This window comes from Sardina pilchardus, chromosome 3, assembly GCF_963854185.1.
Source record: "Sardina pilchardus chromosome 3, fSarPil1.1, whole genome shotgun sequence".
Taxonomy (NCBI): domain Eukaryota; kingdom Metazoa; phylum Chordata; class Actinopteri; order Clupeiformes; family Clupeidae; genus Sardina; species Sardina pilchardus.
The window spans coordinates 29,850,405-29,874,155 of NC_084996.1; the positions used below are offsets into that span (position 1 = coordinate 29,850,405).

The 23,751-nt window shown below is 46.6% G+C and overlaps 1 protein-coding gene and 1 long non-coding RNA gene across 3 annotated transcripts; both read right to left on the reverse strand.

Annotated features, from left to right (window-relative positions):
- Window positions 1–3,211: 3,211 nt before the first annotated feature.
- On the reverse strand, window positions 3,212–17,853 carry casc3 (casc3 exon junction complex subunit). 2 transcript variants are annotated; one of them, XM_062532756.1, is made up of 14 exons: window positions 17,659–17,853; window positions 16,496–16,520; window positions 16,203–16,270; window positions 13,772–14,068; window positions 13,091–13,239; window positions 12,316–12,492; window positions 11,035–12,089; window positions 8,923–8,990; window positions 8,404–8,512; window positions 7,655–7,762; window positions 6,707–6,912; window positions 6,249–6,371; window positions 6,071–6,098; window positions 3,212–5,638 (listed from the first exon to the last, which is right to left on the reverse strand). In XM_062532756.1, the coding sequence occupies exons 1-13, from the start codon at window positions 17,842–17,844 to the stop codon at window positions 6,081–6,083; spliced, it is 2,589 nt and encodes an 862-aa protein (XP_062388740.1). In that variant the 5' UTR covers window positions 17,845–17,853; the 3' UTR covers window positions 3,212–5,638; window positions 6,071–6,080. The 2 variants fall into 2 exon arrangements, with proteins under 2 accessions (XP_062388740.1, XP_062388739.1); XM_062532755.1 differs by lacking the exon at window positions 6,071–6,098.
- Window positions 17,854–21,804: 3,951 nt separating this feature from the next.
- LOC134076216 (uncharacterized) lies at window positions 21,805–23,513 on the reverse strand. Its single transcript, XR_009938563.1, has 3 exons — window positions 23,404–23,513; window positions 23,028–23,245; window positions 21,805–22,144 (listed from the first exon to the last, which is right to left on the reverse strand). It is a non-coding gene; the product is annotated as an uncharacterized LOC134076216 (long non-coding RNA).
- Between the last annotated feature and the right edge of the window lie 238 nt (window positions 23,514–23,751).

A 23,751-nucleotide genomic window follows, 5' to 3' on the forward strand; every position in this document is an offset into this window, starting at 1 on the left:
GCCGGCCGGCACACTCCCCTGACACAGAACAAAACAGACAGGAGGGGACGGCGGCGGCCACTTTAAATATGCAGCAGCCACTGGTGCACCTCATCAAAGATGCATCTGAAAGGCCTCACCACAGCCACCCGGCCAGCGGATTGGTCAGGGCCTCAGGGGGGGGCGGGAGGTTCATTCTGGGGACTCTTCATCATAAACATGAAGCTGTCGATAAGTAAGACATCCGCCAGCTGCTTATAAACAAACACAAGCACAAACACAAACACACGCACAAACACACACACACACAGTTCACAACAAAGTTGCACGCCTGCAAATGAGATAAACTTGATGAACAAGTTTCATGGGACATAACCATTGAGGGCTTTAACGTCTTTTGGCTGTGTTGCTTTAAGAACTTTCCATCTTTCTTACCGCAAAATGCAACGCATTATTACTCCGGCAGATAGGATGTACAAATTAGCATCTGAAGCCATCACCAGAAGACTGACAAGATTTGGGAACGAATTTTGAAAGATTGTAGTCTTTCGAGTAAAACTTGAATGGGGGCATTAGTCAAAAGACACCAATCTTTCAAGAATCTTACCTAAATCTTGTCGAAGTCTTCTGATGTATGGGTAGCATAAGTTATTCGCAAGTAAAGCAAGCAAATGGACATTATAATGCAAAGAGCTTGCATTTATGTAATGAAGAATATGCTTACTTAGTTTTCCTTTCAACACCAGAGCTACAATGTACTGGCGCATAACCTTTTCGAACAGCGTGTTTTTTCCACAACATGATTCCCAAGAGGCGCCCAGGGGCTCTCCTTTGTGTCCCAGAGGGCTTGAGGGGATGTGTGTGTGTGTGTGTGTGTGTGTGTGTGGTGGGGGGGGCATGGCCAGCCAGAGCCAGTACAGTGGCTCAAAAACAGCCTTACTTCATCTGCAGCTTAAACCCTGAGCCCCTGCACAAAGGACAGCAGGGACGACAGGGCGGGAGAGGGATTCCATACATTACTGATGGGGGGATGCGAGGAGGGCAGAAATAAAAGAGTGGGGCGAGAGAAAATGGGTGTGTGGGCAGGAGGGGGGGGGGGGGGGGTCATCAGGGACCCCAACAAAGGAGAGGGAGGGGCCACAAGAGGGCCTGTGAAGGGGGAGAGAACCTTGCGATGGAGATAAAGAAGGAGAAAGGACAGAAGACATTGACCAAAAGAGAACAAGGATACGGGCTCGGGGCTTGATGCCATAGAAACGGAGAGTGGTGTGCGTATAGGGCCAGCGCAGAACAGCTCTGCTTAATTCTCTCCTTTCCTCTCTCTTCCTCCGACAGTGGAAGAGGCGTGAAGGCAGCATGTGGGTGCCAAAGTGCCAAGAACACGAGAGTGTTATTTTTTCCCCATTTAAGTAGGTCTGATTACATAACGAGCATCCCTCGGTGCTCCACCTCCTCGTTAAGTGGGTGTGGACGAGCCTACCTGTCAATCACTGGAGACTCACGTGTCTGCCTTGTGATGGCGATGAGAGAGCAGCTGCGCTGAAGAATAACACTCGACGTGAGAGTATGGATCAGGCTGCAAGCTGCCCCTCTCGCAGGAGCGCCGCTCAACACCACATCCAGGCAGCCGTAAGGCCGGAATGTCTATGAATATCCATGAGAGGGGCAGGCCTCCCGAGGAGCTAGTTTGTTTGAGAGCCAGCCCTGATTGGCGGAGCAGAACATTCCGAGAGAGAGAGGACAGACAGAATCAATGGGAGCATGGGGCTTCTGTGCGGAAGATTCCGGAACATGTGTCCTCTGTCAGTCAAGATGAACGCCTCCAACTGCTGCCTGCTGAGGACAGATGATGGATGGCAACTGGGAGGCCCGGCAGGGAAAAGACGAAAAGACTGTTTTTGTGTATGCAAAAAGACTGGATAAATATAGACTCAACAATACAACATATTTCTGTCTCCACATAGAAAACTGAAGTGGATCATACAGTCATACTGTAGACTTTCATATCTGTATTAAAATAGTGTAGTAGACCATGCATAGCAAATGGTTTGGACCCATACATGTCTTGTATCTCTGCCTGAGAGATTGAAAAAAAAAGCAAAAATATTACAAAAATATAATTATAAAAAAAACTGTTAGAAACCCCATATAAACAAAAACGACCAGTTACCAAATGATTCAGCATCACCCAACATAAGCTCTCCCTCAGCATGCGTTACCTATAACTGAACTATGTGCCCTAATCCTGTTCACTGACCTCCACGCCTGAGCCATCAGTGCTGGCTCTCCTCCCGGAGTGCAGTGCAGTGCAGTGCAGTGCAGTGCAGGGGGCCTGGAGCTGGGGCTCCCTGTTAGCGCTAGCCTCAGCATTAGCCAGCTCTGCTCCAGTCTTTCTGCCTCCTCAGAGGATGACACCACAGCGGCGCTGGCTGTCCCGCTTGGCAAGAGGGACCACAGCAGAAGGCAAATCTCCCCTGCTGGCAATGTCAGTGCTGGCATGTGACGAGAGGGAGGCGGACAGATACAGAGAGCAAGCGGAAGAGGGGATGAGAATGGGGGAAAAAAAGAAGCGATAAATGAGAGATGGAGAGGGACAGGAATAAGAGAGGAGACAGAGGGAGGTAAATGGGAAAAGCGTAGACAGAAAATAGAAAACAAAGTGGAAGAGATGGATGTGTGCGTATGTGCATGTGTGGGGGGCCTGGTTAGGCGGGCAGCTGGGTTTGACTTGCCTGCAGCAACAATAATGATGCAGTGAATTTAAAGTCAGATTTCCAGGTCACTTTCACAATGACCAGCACACAGCCAGACAAGGTACAATAATCATAACGTGGGTTCATCATGACTGGGCTGTGGTCAGCCTGTATCTTTTGAGGCCAGCTCACCACAGTGCTGGAATGACCTGCTTTAGCAGTCAAAAATACCCCAGTAGCATAAATATCCCAGTGACTGGCCAGCCTCCTCACAATGCAGAGAGAGAGAGAGAGAGAGAGAGAGAGCAAGAAAGATTGTAAACACAACCTTCAAATGTCGAGAATATATCTTCACACCAGATGTTATAAAAATACACAGGAAAATTGGGTTATGGGTGTGTCCTTTCTATTCAGGCTTTGTGGACGTGTTCTGAACTGAAAAAGAACTAGGATCAAGAGCCCAAAATGGTGCCGTCTTATCCACATTAACAGAATTAACGTGGGAATTGACTCAGACAACAAACTTGACCACTCAAGGGTTTCGGATTTGAATTCTTTAATAGTCCTCCTGACAAATTTCTCCACAAAAAAAAAAAAAAGAAAAAAAAAAACTTGAATATTCGATCACTGACGAAACAAGCACACAGCCTCACAGTGTTGGCAGGTCTATTCGAAACAAAACCAAAGATATGTTAAACTGATTCCATCATTAAGGCATAAACGCAATACATTTTAAATTACTCTTAAAATTAATCAGTCATAGCTAATCAACACTGAGAACGAACATTGCGACTATTTCCGTTTACATACTGTTAGGTTTCCTGTGGAACGTAGGAGGGAGGAAACTAATTTCATATCTCTTTTTTTTTGTTTGTTTGTTTGTGTTTGTTTGCTTGCTTGCTTAATAAAGAAAATAACATTAGCATCCTGTGCGCCCCTGCATGGGGGTAGAATATAACAGCTTTCAGCCCCTGACGCCCCTCTACAATTGCTTTTACAATGAAATATATTTTTATCCTCATGCATGTCTGTACAGCATTAGTGAAAGGCAAAGGTACAATTCCGAAGCAACCCCACCCCCTTGGGGAAACAAGTGGCTTCTAGATGAGCCTCCATTTCTATTTTTTAGCACAATAGAAAGGGGGCTGCCATCTTTGACTCTGGCCACAATACGGTCTCTCGTTTATTACTTTTTTTTCTGCAATCATTTTAACCAACCCAACCCACCCACCATCATTACAAATATAAGACCAACGAAAACAAATAGGCCAGGGCTTCCCTGCCGAATTAGCTCCAGCTGACAGTACTCTTCGGGTAACTAGAAACAAATAATAATTAAAAAAAAAATTGTCATCAAAAGTATTACAGCTCAATAAACCACAGGCTTCAATATACACTTATCTATACACACTTACATTAAAAACGTTATAACCAAGCAGATGCACTGTCAAGTACTTCAGTTTCAGCCAAAAGGTTAATGGGTTTTACTCTGATAATACAGTATTTTCAACTCCACACAGCACAAGGTGGAAGTTAGCAGAAGGGAAACGGAAAGAGAGAGGGGAAAAAAAAGAGAGAAAACCACCACCTCTCTATAGTGGAAAAATCAGGATCACCCTCAGCTACATGCTACTGCTAGCACCATCGCCTTACGTAGAACCATACTGTGGGTGAATTGGTCAAGTATTTAATGTGCATTTAATTCTAGAGACTATTCAAAGTAGGGATGATTAAAAGAGACGTTTACATTAAGCACCAGTAACCGTGGGGGGGGGGGGGGGAACGGCCAAATGATCAGGACTTGATGCCATCGTTTTCTGAAACGCCACTTGGACAAACGACTACACCACTACTTTCTCTTTAAATACACTTCACATACTCTTCGTTCTATTTTTCATTTCGATTAAAACAAACAGAGTTGACCACAAACTGGGACCAACAACCTCTCTCACAAAAAACTCCTCACGGACAAACACTGGTGGTGTAGGGTGTGACAGTATCAGGTGTGTGTGTGTGTAGTGGTGTTCTAGTGTTACACAGGACTCGGATCATTCCAGAACTGTCCAGAGAATCCTTCTTCACGGAGCAGACGCTCCACCCTTTCACCTTGCTGGCACAGCGACTATAGAGGCCAGAGAGATTGGTCAAGGACTGACCCATCGGAAAAACCCATCAAACCCACTTGTTTAACGGTATTACACAGTAAACACTGGCCTGGGATATGGAAACACTTGCCTCCCCTCATCCCATTGCCAAGATACTGTGACTTGGAAGAGAATTCCGGAACAAGTCCCACTGAGTCTACTTAGAACCCAGAGAGACGGGGAGACCTCGTCCAAGTTAAGGACCGCAAACTCAAACACAAAACTCAACAGCGGCCCACTGCTCAAGGGTGCATACTAATGGATTGGGTCCATCTGACGACGTAGAGGTGCGTTTGGTGATGCGGCAATGGCAGGCTAATTTACAGTGTCCCCATTAGGCCACGTTCACCTTTCCTCCAAACCGCAGCTCCACCTTTGGGTTGACGTCAGATCTCGCCTGATCCTGATACACTCGTCATGCCAGCGAGTCACCACGGAAATGCAGACTAACAACAGAATGAGGGAAGGAGAGTGTGCAGATCATTTGAGAGCACGCCAAGAGGGAAAAAAGAGAGGGGTTAAAAAACGAAGAGTACGGCAGGGGTGGTGGGGAGAGCTGAACTCAAGGGTCGAGTGAACACTCAAAAATGTACAACACAAAACATCTTTAGAAAATAAAATCAAATAAAATAAAAAGGAACAAAAAAATGAGCATCATGTTACTAAGAATGAGAGTTAAAAATGGAACCAAAAGAGGAGAATGAATCTGTTCATCCACAAGTGGTGCTGGTCCTCGAACGCTGACCCTGTGCCCAGCCTGGCCCCGCGTCGTCTTGCTGGGGGCTAAGAGCGCACCTCCTCACTCTGTTTACCTCCCCGGTCCTGCAGAGGGCGACAGAGAGCACACACACACACACAGGAGACATGTGAGGAGTCGGGTCATGGAACATGAACAGGGCTTCATAAGACCTCACAGAATAAAACACTTGGGCTATTGAGCTATAACAGACAGGCACAAACACGCACAAACACACACACACAAACAAACACACACACACACACACACACAAACACGCACACACACAAACACGCACATTCACAAACACGCACATTCACAAACACGCACACACACAAACAAACACGCACACACACAAACAAACACGCACACACACAAACAAACACGCACACACACAAACACGCACACAAACAAACACGCACACACACACACACACACACACACTTGACAATATTAAGTTAAAATAAAAACAATATAAACACAGAATCAGAAACAGAATTCTTCATATGCAGATCTACCTTGGGGGCACTACAGAGAACTGGGATACTGTTGCAGGGGAGAAGGGAAACAGGAGACAGGAATAGTTCATTAAGAGAGCGTTCAGACATTAGTGAGACTGTGTGCATGTGAGTAGGAGTATGCGTGCGGGGGTGTCGGTGAGTCAGGCTCGGCTGGACTGGGCCAGGCTCGGCTTACCTCTGGCGGGGGCGGTTTGACCGTAACGGGCTGGGAGGAGCGGCGGGGTGGCGAGGGTTTGGGTTGGGCCTGCTGCTGCACCGTGTCGTAGTACGTCACTCCCCCGTAGACCTGGGACTGGGCCTGCACGCAGCACAGAGGGAAGGCACGCAGGGTTAACCAGCACATCAAACTAACCATACAGGCAGAGGTCAAGTGATGGGTCTGACCAAGATGATGGCCTGTCCTACAGAGACAGAAAAACGTCTGACACCATATCGATTATTCTATATCCGTTGTACATTTAGTACGGTAGATATATTTAAATATTTAACTGTTGAAGGTGACTTCTCAATGTGAACATGAGACAGTAAATAATATTCATAAAGGTATGTAGAAATAGTGAGGAGGGAGGGAGGGAGAGTGTGTGTGTGTGTGTGTGTGTGTGTGTGTGGGGGGGGGGGGGGGGGGGGGGTCACCTGTGGGTTGGGATACATGGGGGGAAGCGTGGCTCCTGGGGAGTAGGGGAAGTTGGTGTTGCTGAAGGTCATGACCCCGGGGGGCGGGTAGAAGGGGGCAGCCATGAGCTGTTGGGGAGGCGGTTGCCCCGGCGACATGGAAACAGGCGGAGCGGCGTAGAGGGCAGGGTTGGGCATGGGCCCGCCCGACTGGTGAGGGTGAAGACCTACGGAGGACAAACAGGACAGAGAGAGAGAGAGAGAGAGAGAGAGAGAGAGAGAGAGAGAGAGAGAGAGAGAGAGAGAGAGAGAGAGAGAAAGGGGACAGAAAGGAGACAAAGAGAAAGTGTCAACAAAAAAAACATTGAGATTATTCACTCTATAATCGCACATAGAGGAGATGACCGATAGTGAGACCGCAGCATCTGTCCGCTCCCTGCAGTGCTCTCGCCTCCTCAGCAGCTGGGAGGAGACCAGACCAGACCAGAGCCGCGCAGAGCCAGAGGACGCGTGTTAAATGCCATCAGGACAAAGCAGACACACCAGGAGGAGAAAACACATCAATCACGCTGGTGAAAAAAAAACCAATGGCCTACATTTCCTGGGCGCAACTACTTTTTCGTTTCAAAGGCACTCGTGATCATAACTATCTAAGGGTCGCGCACCGGCTCGCATCCAACTCAATCACGACACACCAAAGCACTGTAGCGGAAAGTGCCATGAAATGAAAGAATAAATAAATAAAACAATCGCATAAAGAGCAAATACCACTTTCATGCAATTAAATGTTGTTTACTAAATGCCAAAAACTCTCTCTCCCACCCACACAGAGAGCAAGAGGGATGCGGCACGGATACTAAAAAGATATGTGGGTGGGTAGATAACGGGGGCAGAAAAGCATGCAAGTCACATCTCCACGACCACAGTGACCCTGCGCTGATGGGGATCGGACATGGCAGCGGCACTGACCTGGGTGGCCCGGGTGTGGGAGGTGCATCTCCGGCTGGACCAGCATGCCCTGGGGCGGGATGGGAGCCGGGCTGTCGCCGTGGGCGTAGATTGGTCCCTGGTAAGACACTGGAGGGGACGGCGAGAGGACAAAACAGGGGAGCAGAAAGCAAGGTTACAGGTGGACGACACACAGCAAGGCACATTCTAGACACACAGCAAGGGACATTCTAGAACTCCCAGAGTGTTCTTCAGCTCGTGTAAAGCGAGCAAAACACGCTTTAATGCTTTCCGGAAGCATTCACATTCATTCATTTAGCACACACTTTTATCCAAAACGACTATTTCCCCTAAATGCACCTTATTGTGAGAGAAGAATAGCCATGCGATATCCTCTTATACAGAGTTGGACATTTCCATTTGCTAACTACTCACAGCTATCAAATCTGTTCTCTCATCCAATACGCTTAAGAAGCCAAAGAGCTCCGAACAGTTTACATATTGTTTATTTTGGCCCAAATTCAGCATAGTCATCCGACACAGCAAGAAAAGTGCTTGTACTGCACTTCAACTGCCAGAACCACACTTCAGATTTTTCCAGTTGACTGGTAGTCGTAATGTTAAAATCTGAAAGTGGCACAGCAAACAGTGCGACACCACCTCACAGAAAGACACACGCCGGTGTGCTTGTGCCCATACACACACACACACAAATGAACAGTATGGGTTATCAGTGCCCCCTGCTGGTGGCTGGGGGGGAGTGCACTCACTGGGTTCGTAGTAGTGGCCCTCCATCACTCCTATGTGCAGAGGCGCCGGCTCGGGCACTGGCCGCTGCCGCTGGGACGAGTAGCGCTTCGCCCGACCTCCTCCAACACCCTGCGGAGGACAGAAAGGAGGGGTGGGGTTAGAGAGGCATCCGCTCCAGAGCGGTAGATAAAACAGTGGCGACACTCCCGTAGACATCCATAGGAAAATGGCAGTGCTTTTTCCAGGCTATCTCCTCGTTATGGGACTTTTGGAACTATTCACAGCCAATCTCTTGGTCAGTAGACAATGAGTTAATTGATTACACCTTCCAGCATCCAGAAGTACATCCCACCCTCCTGCAATTCAGCCATTCAGCACAGGTTTTTTTGGAACATTTGATAGTGTGGCGGCAACATCAAAGTGTGTCGCAACTCTCTCTTTCTATGGCTCTGATCCGCTCCATGCGTAGCTTTTCCTCAGACAAATCAAACAGCAGGTACTAGAGAACACAGCGGCTCCGTGTGTAACGGTCAACTCACCATCTCGTCCATGTTGGCGTACGGTGGTGGCGGTGGCGCTCCACCCATGTGCATAGAGCTGGGAATACCTGAGGAAGAGACCACCGGGAAAGAGGGAGAGAAGAGAAAGAAGGAGAGAAAGAGAGAACAGAGAGAAGGAGGGAAAGAGGGAGCATGAGGGAAAGAAAGGGAGAGGGCAGGACAAACATTAAGTGATGAGAGATTTGTTATCGGTGTTGTTTTTATGTGTTTTTATGAGTGTATTGCATGGAGAATGCTTGTTGATGGACAACACACTGTAGGCTGCTGGACACCTGAAATGTCCCCTGTGGGGATGAATAAAGTACCTATCTATCTAGATTGATACACAAACAGCTCTGCTCTGGGGTAAATCCAGTTTTATAGCTGCAGTCATCTGAGAGACTCCTGTTAGCAACTCTGCCACATTCCACATCCACATTCCATCAGCTCGTTGAGACACAAACTAATCTGAACATCAATTCCACACCTTACAAACGAATTGAAAGTATCACACACACACACACACACACACACACACTTATTTCATACTCAGCTGCAGCAGGAACTGAATAGGAACATTTACTAGGGCGGACTGTGCATTCACCGCTTCCTGAGAGAGAACATAGCAGATGAGCCTGATCCCTCACTCTAGACCTCTTTAAAACGAACCGAAATGGACCCAACAGTCCTTATTAGCATTACAAATCACACCACCAATGTGGGAACATTCACTTCAAAGCACTTCAGCAGACGTGCGGCTATTGAGCTACTTGCGAAAGCCGAGAGTGCAGTCTCGCCTCGAATTGAATATGAGCGGAGGGGAAAACTACGCATGCGAAGGGGGCACAGTCTGCAACGCAAGTGGATTTGAAGCGTTACATCACACGTCACTCAAATCTGATTTTGTGCGAAACAGCTGGAATTGAAGTTGCATATTTCCATCCGACGTAATCAGTGTCAAATTCACACAGACAGAAAGAAACACACAGAAATGAACGTCTGACAGGACAGCACAGGAAAAGCAAATAGGAGAACGCAGAGAAATGTAAAGCGAGTCAAGTACGCGGGTGACGCGAGGACAAAGATGACAAAAGTACCGCGAACCACCATCAACAAAGTTCACAGTGGCTCAGAGAGGACAGCCTGTAAAAATACATCTGCCATGATCGTACACATTTCAAAGGTCGTTTTACACACCGTTTCATACTGGTACGCAAACTAAACTGCATAATGCAGCGCCCCTGTTCTCTGAGGCAAGAACCAGATGTCTGGCCCCAGTCGTGGCGCGACTGGCTGGGGCACCTGCACCGCACGCCGGCGACCCGGGTTCGATTCCCGCCCCGTGGTCCTTTCCGGATCCCACCCTACTCTCTCCCACTCGTTTCCTGTCACCCTACACTGTCCTATTTGATTAAAGGCATAAAAGCCCAAAAAAATATCTTTAAAAAAAAAAAAAAGAACCGGATGTCTCACAGAGACAAATGACTAACAGACTACCCCGATCGGAGTGTCAAGTCGGGCAAAAATCTGAGTAGCGACTAATTGGAGTTGCGACGTGGCTGTCAGACAGAAAAGTAGTTGAACAGGAACACAAGCAGGCTAACCGAGATGTAAACGATGGGGTTTATTTTTATCCGGCAGCCAAGTGCCACTAGCTGGTCATAAAGTGTTCATTTACATGCACAGTGGCAGGTCGTCTCCCATACTACCTCCAGGGATTTATTACATAATCGAGGGGCTTAAAAGCCAGTGATTCATACATCCGTTTATATATTCGGTTGAGTTTTGCGATGAAAAGCTGCCAAACTGCCATTAGCTCGAAAACGGAAGGCAGTAAGAGCCTCTTAACAGCTTTCAACAAGTTTTGAAATTAATGAATGAAGTTGTAGAACAACTTTGTAACACGGTGCATTACCTTCCATCATACCAATTAATTTGAAGTAAGTCAGGGATGTCAAAGATACAGCCCACCCCACCCTCCAGATGTTGTCAAAAACCATCCACTCCCTTCCAGTCTTCTCAATACAGATTTCAAGTCACAAGCCAACCAACCAGACACAAACACCAACAGACACACAGGAGAGGGCAGATGTGGACAGCTGTGAGACTCACCCCTCAGGTCTGTGCGCAGGTACGACGGCGGGCTCTGGGCCCAGTTCTGTCCGGCCAGGCTGAGCCGGGCGAGGTCCTGGTCCAGTCCCGTGAGGGGGCCGGGGGGTCCGCTCTCCCCCTGCCCGCCCTGCCAGTGGTCGCCCTTCATCCCTACGCCGCTGCCACCGCTATTACTGCCACCGCCGCCGCCACCACCTCCAGCAGGGGGCGCTGTGGTCTGCGGGAGCACGGGCTCGTCCAGAGACGCCTGTTTGCCCATGTCCGAGGGCCGCACTCGAGTCCTGCGGGCAGCCGAGTACGACTTCCTCTCCACCGGCCGCTCCGGGGGCGGCGACGAGTCGCGGCCCGCCGAGGATGCTGGGAAATCACCGCTGCCGCCAGTGCCCCTCTGCTGCTGCTGCTGTTGTTGCTGCTGCTGCTGGGAAGAGGGCGACGGGTCCTGCTGCTGCTGCTGTCGCCGCGAGAACTGTAACGATGGGGCGGTCGCCGCGGCAGTAGCCGCCACGGCGATGTCGCGCTCCGCCTTGCTGTAGTGGCTGTAGCTGGAGCTGGTGAAGGTGGTCGTCATGGTGATGGCGGGCCCCTCGTCGTCCAGGTCGTCGTCGTCCACGTCGCCTATTTGCTGCACATCCTCCACCACCACCGAGGGGCTACGCTCCGACTGATGCCCGGGCCCGGGGCCCCTGGTCCCCCTCAGCCGCGGCCCGCGCTCGCCTTCCACGTGCTGCGGCCGCTGGTAGCGGGGACCGGCGCCGTTGGGGCCCCTGTCTCCGCGGCCCTCGCCCCGGTGGAGGCCCACCTGCTGCTGCTGCTGCTGCGGGCGGCCGGCCTGGAAGCCCCGGCCGGAGTGGTTGGCCGCGGGGTGGGAGGAGGAGAGCCTGGGGGCGGAGGGGCGCGGGCCGGAGGGAGCCGGGTGGCTGGGGCCGTGCGGAGGGCCCGAGGACTGGGGCCCCGGGGCAGGAGGGGCGCTGCGGGCGCCTTGCCAGGAGCGAGGCACAAATTTCTCCGAAGGGAGGTCCCGGTAACGCTTGTCACGCGACGGGGGAGAGCCGTGCCTGAGGGGAAGGGAAGAGAGGTTTAACAACACGGCAAGGACACGGACAGACACACACACACAGAAAGGAAAAACAACACAGACCATTAATCAGTTTATTTATTTACACCAGTCAATATCCCAACAAGCTTCAGAGTTATAGAACACATAGCAGGATCACCAGGATCTAACTGCATTTATGTTCTACTGAAATGTAAGCTAAGGTGTGCGTGTGTGTGCATGTGTACCGGGGCTTGCGTGGGCGGTATTGTCGTCCCTCGCTGGGTCCCGTCCCGTTGCGGATATCGTAGCCGTAGTAGGCGACCAGCTCCTCACGCGACTTGGGTGCTTGCTCCTCTTCTCGAAACCTATCGTGCTCCCAACGACCTTCGTCCTTCCACAACTTCCTGTGGCGACCCTTAGGCCTGGAGTGAATTTGGGGTGGCGGGGTTAGACTGATCATTTTGGTATCCACCAACATGAACCTCAAAAATACACACAACTGAGAATACACCTTACAAGAAATCTTTCAATTCCAATTCCTATTAATTCCAAAACAAAAAACAACTCTGAATAATACGAGATATATTACATAAGCATTATGAACTCCCTTTTTTAAATTTCCAACTCACTGCTCTCTCCATCCTCCCCTCTTTCTGCATCACACATCCCACCAAACCAAAGTCCCTCCATCCATCCATCCACCCATACATACACCCACACATCCATCCATCCATCCATTCATGCACGTATACACCCATCCATCCACCCATACATACACCCATCAACACACACACATACATACATGCATACATACATACATACATACACATACATCCACCCATCCATCCACCAATACATACAACCATCGATTCATGCATCTATAAATCCATCCATCCATCCATCCATCCATCCTCCCATCCATCCATCCATCCATCCATCCTCCCATCCATCCATCCATCCTCCCAGTCTCCCACCCATCCATCCATCCATCCATCCATCCCTTTCTCTCTTCCTCCATACCTCTCCTCCTCCTGTGTCTGGCCTCTCACATCGTGCTCGAAGAACAAGCCCTTGCGGGGGATGTACGCAGGGTTTTTACGGTCCTCGTCGTCATCCAACTTCTGGCCAGTTTTAATGCCGCCCTTGTTCTCAGGGTCGTCTGTGCTCTCCTGCGCAGGCCAACAGACACACACAAGATCTTTCAGTCAAGCTGGACATCAAAATGTACACACAGGCACGCACACACAAACACAACGCAAAAAGCAACACAAGATTTTCACTGCACCACCCACAGTACACACAAAAGAAGTCTCCCCCTCAATATTTCTGTGTGTCTCTCACACACACACACACACACACTTTGTGCCCCAGTCACTTCTTTTCTGAGTCATGTGGAAAGCTATTTTTATTCCAACCCATCCCTGCAGCCTGTCCTTGGGACTGCACTAAAACAAAACAAAAGCCATGCATTTACTAGAGATGGGTTCAGTTCACAGCTAATATCTTGACACATGGTGTACTTCCCAAATCACCACACCAATACTAATGTATGCTTGCCGTACATTAAAAGGTACTTAAAAGGTCAATGATTAAATCCAGTGTGCTCTGTTGACAACTGAGCGTGGTAAGCTGTTTAATAGCACTGTGTGTGTGTGTGTGTGTGTGTGTGTAAAGCATTGAGATTGAGTGCCTTGCACACACCTGGCCGTCTCCACTTTGCCTCTCTCCGGCGAGGTTGCTCTTGTCCTCCGTCTTGGCCTCTTTCTCTACAGCCTCACTTTCTGCTTCTTCCTCCTCCTCCTCCTCCTCCTCCTCTCCCTCTACTTCCTCCTCCTCTTCCTCCACCACCACCACACCCTTGACCTCCACTTCTGCTTCTGCTTCCGCCTCCGCCTCCGCCACCTCGAGCTCCACAACGGGGCCATCCGGCTCAGCAACGGGGACTTCAGCGGGCCGAGATGCATTTTCCTCTGGCTCGTCCTCATCCTCCTCTCCTCCCTGCAAAAAGCGGTGAGACAGGTTGAAGTCATCTTGAGTATCCCAACAGTACAGACAGAACAATAAGCGTCTGAGAAATGCAAAGGGCCCCTCATGGAGTAGTACAATCCGTTGTGCATGCAATATTATTACATATATTATATTATATACTATTATATACAATACTATTACATATTCCATTGATTATCACTCTGGCCAGGAAGAATTTCCCTTCACCATCATTCAGTTGTACAACAATTTCGGCATACATGACACAAAGCATTTTGACTGTACTTTCATAAGATCTCTCATAAGTTTCGACCAGGCAATGTAGTGGACACAATGGATCCTGGAGATGAGATCTAGCTATGGGAGACTGGTGGTTTGTTCTCCACCATATGGTTTACCACTGAGCAAAAACTTGAACAGAGACTAAATTGATAAAGATGAAATGAATAACATTGTTGGGGTGTGCATCACTCCATAGTCACTAAAAACAACCACCATCGACACCATCGACATCATTTCAAACCAACCAGATAGACTGGACAAATGTCTGATGTGAAACACCTAGACCTAAAGCTTGAGCCATCATTTCCAAGCACAATAGACTTCAAACCAGTCAACCATCAAATCAGCCAAGCATACCTGCATAACAGACAGGCCAGCCAGACACATTGGTCCTTAGTGATCAGATGAAATGAGGCAAGAAAAGAAAAAGGAAACCACAAGTTCTACTCAGCCTTCATATATTCCGCTTCTAAAAAAAAAAAAAAGCTTTTCCCTCCACCCCCTTTTAATAGCGCTTATTCTGACAAAAGCCTAGTTCAACAAGCAGAGTTCTTGGCTTTTCCTGAGGCATTTATCATAATGCCAAAGAAAGCATTTAGAAAATGAACCACCAGGTAAACTCCCCAAAGTCCACTCTGGAGCCATCATATTCGATGAAAGGCAACTAAAACCAGCGGGGGCAGATGATAATCAGGGTGTGGGGGGGGGGGGGGGGGGGGGGGGCATGTGGAAACAGCCTGAGTGGAGGCATGCTGGTCCTGATGCAGAGGGGGAAAAAAAAAAATGGCCTGGGCTCTTCTCCGAGACGGGCTGAGTGCTGCTGGGAAGGAGACGAGTGGAAATGTACCCAGCCAACTGAACGCAACCATCACCGGCGGACAGAGACGGGTTGCTAGGACACCAGTCATAAAAAGTCTGCCTTTTGGCAGCGGAGGAAGAGCATGAGGACGGGAGATTGGGGGGGGGGTGAACACAGATGGGAGAAGAGAGGGAAGGATGAAGAGGTGTAGAGAGAACAAGAGAGAGACAGAGAGAGAGAGAGAGAGAGAGAGAGAGAGAGAGAGGAAGCCATCTGGATGTGCCGGGGTATTACACAAGCTGTGGTCCCATGTGGGCTGAGGAATTATGTAAGCAATTATCAACTAAAACTCTCCAGAGGTCCTTCTCTTCCAAGCAATCAAACAACCGACCGTGCAAACAATTGTAGTAGCCATTTGGACAGCCGGAGCCACAGTCACATCAAGGCCACATCGCTCCCAAGATCAGCTGCTATCAAGACCAAGCATCTGATAACAAAATCTATGAGCTGTTAAGCCTACCCAACTCTCAAAGTCACAGCACTGCAGCCAAATCTCTCTTGCTTTCATCCCCATCAAATCAAACAGCATCCTGTGCCTTGTGTGCCTCAACAACAACGCAACAATAACAACACCTCCACCATCACCTCCACCAAAGACAACAACTTCAATCCACTGGTGGTCTACAACAGACCGACATCACATCTAATAACTGATCACTTCTATTCAGTCCATGCTGACCCAAATTACAAAAAGCTAAAACACGATGCCCAGTGCTGACATATAGCGACCTGAACATTCCACCACAAGAACACATAAAGAGTAGACCAGTCAGATCAGGTGTTGACGCAACTGACGGTTGCAAATGGCTGGTAGAGAGACTGCTTGCCCTGTGCCTGTGCCTGTGCAGGTCATAGAACAGACAAGCCTCCACATAATGACTAATAGCGATGCACTGCCATAATGTATGAGGGGCTGAGACGATGAAGGGGGACCATTAAAGACTATTAAAGATGCTTTAAAAAGAACCTCCTGCTAATGCACCAGGAGTTACCGTGGCAACTCACCTCTGAATGTGAGCCCTCCTCCTCAGCCCCCTCCTCAGGGTCTGCACTGTCATAGTCGGATAATACCGCTGTGAGGAGAGAGAAAGTTAACAGAAAGTGTCTGCCATTTGAGATACATATTTAAGCACACCCTCTTATTTCTCTTTGACACTAACAATGTCCACTAGTGACCAACATAATCGACCAAAAGTGTGGCTATATAAACAAAAAATACATGTGGTTCATTTAAAGTTGACAAGCAACAGCAACTCAATGAAATAGAGTACAAGTAGAAAGAGAAGATTATGGCTTACCTTCACCTGCACCATCCTCACTTTCCTGAGGGGTGAAAGAAACAAACATGTGTTATGTTAGCCGGGGCCCCTGGCCATAATAGGAGAATTTAAAGCACGAGCATGTGGCTTCGGTTCACAATCCTGTATACTAGCCCATCCTAGCCCATATTTTATATATATTCAATGTAATTATTATCGTAGGTGCAGACATTCTTCAATGAGATGGTATAGCCTAACGGCGAATGGGATTTATCAGCAACAATCACTCACTAGTAGGCTACTGTGAGACAGACACAGGGCCACGCGGACGCGGTGAAATCGTTTTGGCGCTCTGATTCTGTTTATGCTCTCAACGTCACAGGGGCCAACCCTGTGGTTTAGCTTGACACAAAGCGGTGTTCTGAAATATTGCTGTGCGTACAGAACAGTGAGGAAATCGACAGCACTAGCAAATACTACATCCGCATTATTTAACACACTAGCCATGGACACCTGAAAGAAGATATATCGAAGGCAATCCTAGCATACGGTACCACGGAAAGTTAAAATAACATTAGGTTACTGATAGCAAAAAAAAGACTCGAGCAATTGGATTTCTTGCCTTTCGTGACTGAGCTCATTAATGAGCAGCATGATCCCGTTCAAAATCACACCTCTGGAAGACTGATTGCTTTCATACTACTGGAGGGTCAAAGCGGTCTTGTTGATGTTGAGTCGCCAAGACTTCCGTTACAACGTTTTTACTTCAAGCCCCTAACACTAACTGTTAATCATGTTTAGACGACGTGTCGGCTGTAACAACAAACTACGCCTATGAAACTCTTCCTAACCAGCTACCCAGTTAATGCTATCGTTAAGGCCGATGCGAGGGCTGGCTAGTGTGAACTGGTCAGGCTAACCACTAGTTAACAGACAGCTCAAACGTTTACCAACTTAGCTGGCTAGCTAGTCAGCTAATATTTAAGTAGTGCCGATGTGCCGATTTTGCTAGCGTTATCTGAACATGACTGATGAACGACTGAAGAAGTTGTCGGGTTGAGTTAATGATCCCTTTCCTGTGCAGTTGGACACAGATAGTTGACTGACTAGGAAACTTCTACATGAAACCAAGCGTCGTTTCTTCACTACGCTAGGTTAGCCAGTTAAGATCGCTACCACCAACTCAGAGGGGGGGCACTCACACACTCCGATTCGTCATCGCTCTTCTTCACAACTCGAACAGATGGCGACTCCACGGGCTCAGGTTCCCTTACACGGGCCTTTGCCCCAGGAGAACATGGTCTTTCACCCTCCGAACCAGAGGCAGATTCGTCCTCCTCCTCGCTGTCCTGAGACGCGCGCCTCCTTCGTCGTCGCCGGTCCGCCATCTTAGCGCTGAAGGAAAGGAAACCGGAACATTGCAAGGAATTGTGGGCGTTTTGTGCTGCGTCACATCCTCATTGCGAAACGCTTGCGTCAGTGCGTCAGGTGTTGACAGAAGGCTACTACGAGAAAGAGAAGACCAAATATCTGTAGCACTAGCCTATCATTACAAAATTACAATAACCTAGCCCATATTTGACTTTTACTAAAAATATATTCGCAGTGTTAGTGGTAATTGACGCTAAACAGTCTTGAGGTTGGTGTGACAGTTTCATTTTTTTTTAATAGCCAAGCCGACCAGGTCCAGGCCCCTGCACGATTTTATGTGCCAGGCTGATAGCCTACTTCCATATGGGCTCTAGATAGACACCCAGTGCCTAGGCCTACTGACCCGCACAAACTAATGCTAATATAATGAACTGGGTAAAACATGTGTAGACTAAGGCTATTTAAATGAATTGATACCAAAAAATTAAGTGATTTCCCATGCATGGAACTCCAAATCTTAAACGCCAAACTCTCATTTGAAGTCATGTTTCTCTAGTACAAATTACACACAGTGCTTATTGTGGTCTGATGCAGCTTATTAGATTTGTAGATAGGCCAAAGTTTTTGCTTGAATGGGGACTTTCTTTTTGAGAGGCAATTGTGTCTGAACGTGGTGATGGTTGCTGTGCATGAGTGGGCTAGAGGTGCTGCTGGGTAGGCCTGTCAATCGGGCTGAGGATTCACTAACCTTACAGGATTTGCCATCTTGGTTGTCTAGAAATAGAGGTTCATGTAATAACCAAGCTATGTATTCAGAATATAGGCTATTATGCACATGCAAAACGGAAAGTGTGTAAGGAAAAGAAAGAAACCCGAATATTAACTGATGTGTTTCTTTTTGTGCTGGTATAGGTCTACATGAGCCCATCATATGTTTGAATTATATTGCATCTATATTACTTTGCCTTTGCTGGATAGTGATTAAACTACATGCCGGTAGTTTAGTTGGCCTTAGTTATTATTGACTAAACTAGGCCTATTATATATAATGCTGGTGGTTTATTCGGCCTTATCCGGGAGTTCAATTCAATTCAATTCAAAAAACTTTATTTATCCCCGAGGGGCAATTTCTCTGTGCAGGCATAGTGACATATAAGACATAACACAACGTAAGACAGGGGGGGGGGGGGGGGGGGTTAGTCCCAGGAGAGGGAGGAGGGGGCTGGGGGCATATTTGAGTTCAAAAGGCGAATAGCCTCAAAGGTAAAGGTCGCCTTCCTCCTGTTAGTCCTAGCAAGAGGACAGCGCAGACGCCTGCCAGAGGGCAGCCATTCAAAAACTCCATGTAGAACATGAGTAGAGTCTTCCAGGTTAGAATTGGCTTTTCTTAGTGTAGCCTTATCATGCAGCGATGTCAGTGACTGAAGAGGGTGGCCAATGATCTTAGAACATGTGTACACAATGCTCTGGAGGTGATTCTTATTTTTGATGGAGAGGGAGTGAAACCAGCATATAGATGAAAAAGTCAGTACACTTTCAATGAAGGAGGTGTAAAAAACTGTGAGTTACAAACCACCTTATCTTTAGTTTGCCACTAGGTGGCAGCACTGCTCTGTAATACTCAGAGCCATATAGGTCTGAGCGATGCTAGTGTGAGGACATTCTTTCTAACCTAAATTGATTAGAGAAGGCAGGGTAACTTGCACAATGAACACCTGCATTCATTTTGATTTAAATCTAACTTCTCTCTTTGTTCCTTCATTTAGACATATCTCCCCACCTGTTGTTTCTTTGATTTTAGTGAATTATTAAGATAATGTAGGAATGTGATACAGGTGTCAGTGTCATAGCATCCTGTCCATTAAAACTGACAATTGTAGCCAGCCTGTGTCTTTCTTTCTTTATGTCTCTTCATGGATATCACTATGATGATGATCCATATTTAGTGATTCAGAGATGTTGGGAATGAGATCTGTTTAGACATTTTGAATTCTGAGAAAAAGTGAAGTGACTGATGATTTAGGATGCATCTGTTGAATCATGTATTTTGCAATAGGAGAATGTGAACTGAAAGTGTAGATTTAGCATTTTTCGTTCAAATAACAGCCTACAGCTCTCTCCACATTTACTGGCACCTGCTGCAAAAAGGGGTGACGCGATTTGAAATGTATATATTTATTTATTTATCTTATTCTCACAAACAATGATGGAATATACAACCTTGAAGAGAAGCAAGTTTACTCTGAGAAAAAATACCTCATCAAGAAATGATTTACCGGCGGACAATACATTATCCCTTACATGTATGTCATTGGGCTTATTTTTGGTTATGAATTGGATAATAATTTTACTGTATAAAAAATATGTGGCTTTAAGCATCAAAAATGTAAACAAATATCTGACTTTAATGGATTTTGGACAAGATTCAGCACAGTTTTTGTTCTTATTCTCATTTCCGAAATATCAGTCTCATTTCCGAAAAATCTGTCTCATTACTGAAATGAATATTTCATTTCTTAAAAATCAACTGTTAGAAAAAAAATAGATTATTCCAAGTGTTCTTCCTTCACCTCTGACACTTTTTTCTGTTTGAAGTTGTGAGTTTTTGCTGAGATATTATACAAGTTGCAAACCACTAGCCTATAATGCGGTAATGAGATAAACAAGATAATAAGATAAATTCTAAAAATATGTTATATTAAATAATAACTTTGAAAACTGTTTTATAGACCTTGGTATTAATGTTTATGAACCATTTTAAAAGATGCATAAAGAATTATATTTCATATAATAATCTATTGCGGTAATGAGAATTTCTGATGGACTTAAGCCCAACGCCCACCAGAAATGGCGTTCAGCGGTGTTCGGCGGTCTGGGCTTGCCGCGCAGGATTTTAGAATAGTTTTCTATCTCTGTGCGGCTGCTGCGCAGCAGACGTTTCCAGTGGGCGATGCTCCATTGAAAACAATGGAATTCAATTTTTGTCAAAAGTTGACTAAAAAGAAGAATAAAAAAATCATCCTTTGGAAAGTGATACTAATGCCTTAATTAAATACAGTAAATGAGGAAAAATCTGACGTTTAAGGACACAGATTTTCTTTGTGAATGAATAATGTCTCGTGCATAAATAAATAAATCTTCTTCCTTAAAATACAGGGGGCATAAGTGAGTACACCCCTATGTTAAATTCCCATAGAGGCAGGCAGAATTTTATTTTTAAAGGCCAGCTATTTCATGGATCCGCATCCTGATATATAGGTATACAAATAAAGTGCGACAGAGGTCAAAGGCCAGTCATTCTTCAACCTGGTACAAATAAGAGAATACACAACTCAAATAAAGGGAAAGTGTGCTGCCTTTTGTAACTGGGGATTGAGTTGTGAAAATAGGTATTTGCCTAACTTCGCTAGAAATGTAAATGGAGGTGCTAAATGCTATTATGACTTAGATGGTGCTCTCAGATTAAATTAAAATTGTGAAAAAAAAGGTGGTAGAAGGATGGAAAAAATGCCATGTTGACCCAGGAGCCTGAACCATTCTCTGAGGATTCAAAAATGGCGTGAGGATTTGATAAATTGAGACAAATATTATTTTTATATTTCTAATTTTCATGGATACCAATCAATGTGGAGGAGGAGCTGTAGGCTATTATTTGATTGAAAATGCTAAATCTACACCTTCAGTTCACTTTGTCCTTTTGCAAAATATGTGATTCAATACACTCTTCACTGCAACTAACTCCCTGAACACCTCTATCAGTGGCATCGTTGCAAACAAACCTCTTGACTTTTTATGCATTTCACCGAGCAAGGAACAACAGTGACAGTACACAGGGGAAAACATCTTTGTTACACAACAATGGCCATGGTGATGTGACGTGAGAAAAGCTTTATTCATGAAAATGATCTAAGATTTCACTCAGAGATCACATCGAGATTATCAAACAATTGTAAATAATACATGAGTATCTTCTGGTTGCAAACTTGTCAGCCCAGGACCAGGCCCAGGGCCCTGTGGAGTATAGTGCAAAGCAATGGTGACAAAGATTGGAAATATGGTTTGTAAATATCACTTTGTTTTCTGCCCTGCATATGTCTGATGCTGTTCCATGGTGGAGCAGGTGCTGGGGAACTCAAAAGCAGGGCCTGTGGGCAGGACGTCCGGTCCAGAGTATGGGGTGGTGGTTTGGTAAGAGGGGTTGGGCGCCATGCTGGTAAAGCATTGCCACCTGTCTGCTTTCCTCTTCAGACAACACTTGCGCTGCCTGGTCTTGATTCTTGCTTCCTCCTCACACAGCAGAGCCAGCGCCGTCTCCCACTGCAAGGGGAGATAGAACGGCATTAGTGTCTCTCTCTCTGTCTCTCTCTGCGTGTGTTTGTGTGAGTGCATGCGCACATGTGTGTGTGTGTCTGTGTGTGTGTGTGAGAGAGAGAAAAAGAGAGAGAGGTAGGGTGTGAGCGGGTGAGCTGGTGAAAATCTCGATGAGCATCAAACAGGCTAATAAGCCTACTGGAAAAAGCACCATGCCAATCTCTATAGCTATGGTGAAGGGTATGTGATGATGTGGGGCTATTTTAATTCCAACGGCCAAGGGAACTTTATCAGGATGCATAATATCCTGGATCCATGAAATAGCTGGCCTTTAAAAATAAAAATCTGCCTGCCGCTATGTTAACCCTATGTGTTAATTTCCCATAGGTTACATAGGGGGTCAAATACTTCCTTCCCCCTAGCATTTAGGAAGAACATTTATTTATTTACAATACGTTCTTCAATCACAAAGAAAATTGGTGTCCTTAGCGGTTTTATTTTTACTCATTTTTTTAATTAAGGCATTAAGATCAATTGTCAAATGATGATTTTATAATCCTCTTTTTAGGCAACTTTAGCATGGCATCAAATACATTTTCTCCTCACATATATATATGTGTGTGTGTGTGTGTGTGTACGTCTGTGTGTGTGTGTGTGTGTGTGTGTGTGTGTGTGTGTGTGTGTGTGTGTGTCGGTGTACGTGTGTGTGTCTGTGTGCATGTGCTTGTGTGTGTGTGTGTGTGTGTGTGTGTGTGTGTGTGTGTGTGTGCATGTGCTTGTGTGTGTGTGTGTGTGTGTGTGTGTGTGTGTGTGTGTGTGTATGTGTGTGTGTGTGTGTGAGAGAGAGAGAGAGAGAAAGTGTGTGTATTATATTTTAGCATCTACATACCGCATCTTGAGCGCAGCACACTGTTTTTTTCATGTTCTGTTCCCAGTTTCCCTGGCAACACTGCTGGCTGTACCAGGCCTCAGTGCGGTGAATGGCCAAAATCTTGTCATAGTTAGGGAGGTCAGGGTACCGAGGCCTTGTCTTACTGTGGCGACAAACCTCTTAACTGATATTCTCAGTTGTGGGACGGCCAGGGGGGAAGTCAACAGAATCTAAGCCTGGAGGAAACAGACACATGATCAAATAGTCAAATAAACACGCACGCACAGTTCACAAACATACCTGTAGTACAAGTTCAAAACATAAGACCGACTCAATAAATCTGAATTAAAGTGGATCCCTTCCCTACAAAAACTGAATATGACCTACAGCCTACCTTCCCGTGCACTTGCTAAAAACTCAAACAATGCCAGTGCCAAAAGTAGTCCCAGAATCCTTGTCAATGCCATGGCTGCTTTTATTCTGTTGGTTAAACTGCACAACAGCTTCTGCTCTTAAAATGCTGATCAAAAAAATCACAATCACAAGAAAACTGTTTAAGTCACAAGTATGCAGCTCAGAGTCTGTATCTCAACTCTGTGTTTTGAGAGTGAGTCTTTGGGTTTATAAAGAGGTATTTATGGGGGTGTTGCAATAGTAGTTTCATTTAACTTTTCTCTAAATTTGAGTCACATCCCTTACCGCACAAAAATGCTCATATCTGTGAGGATGATGATGGGGAGGT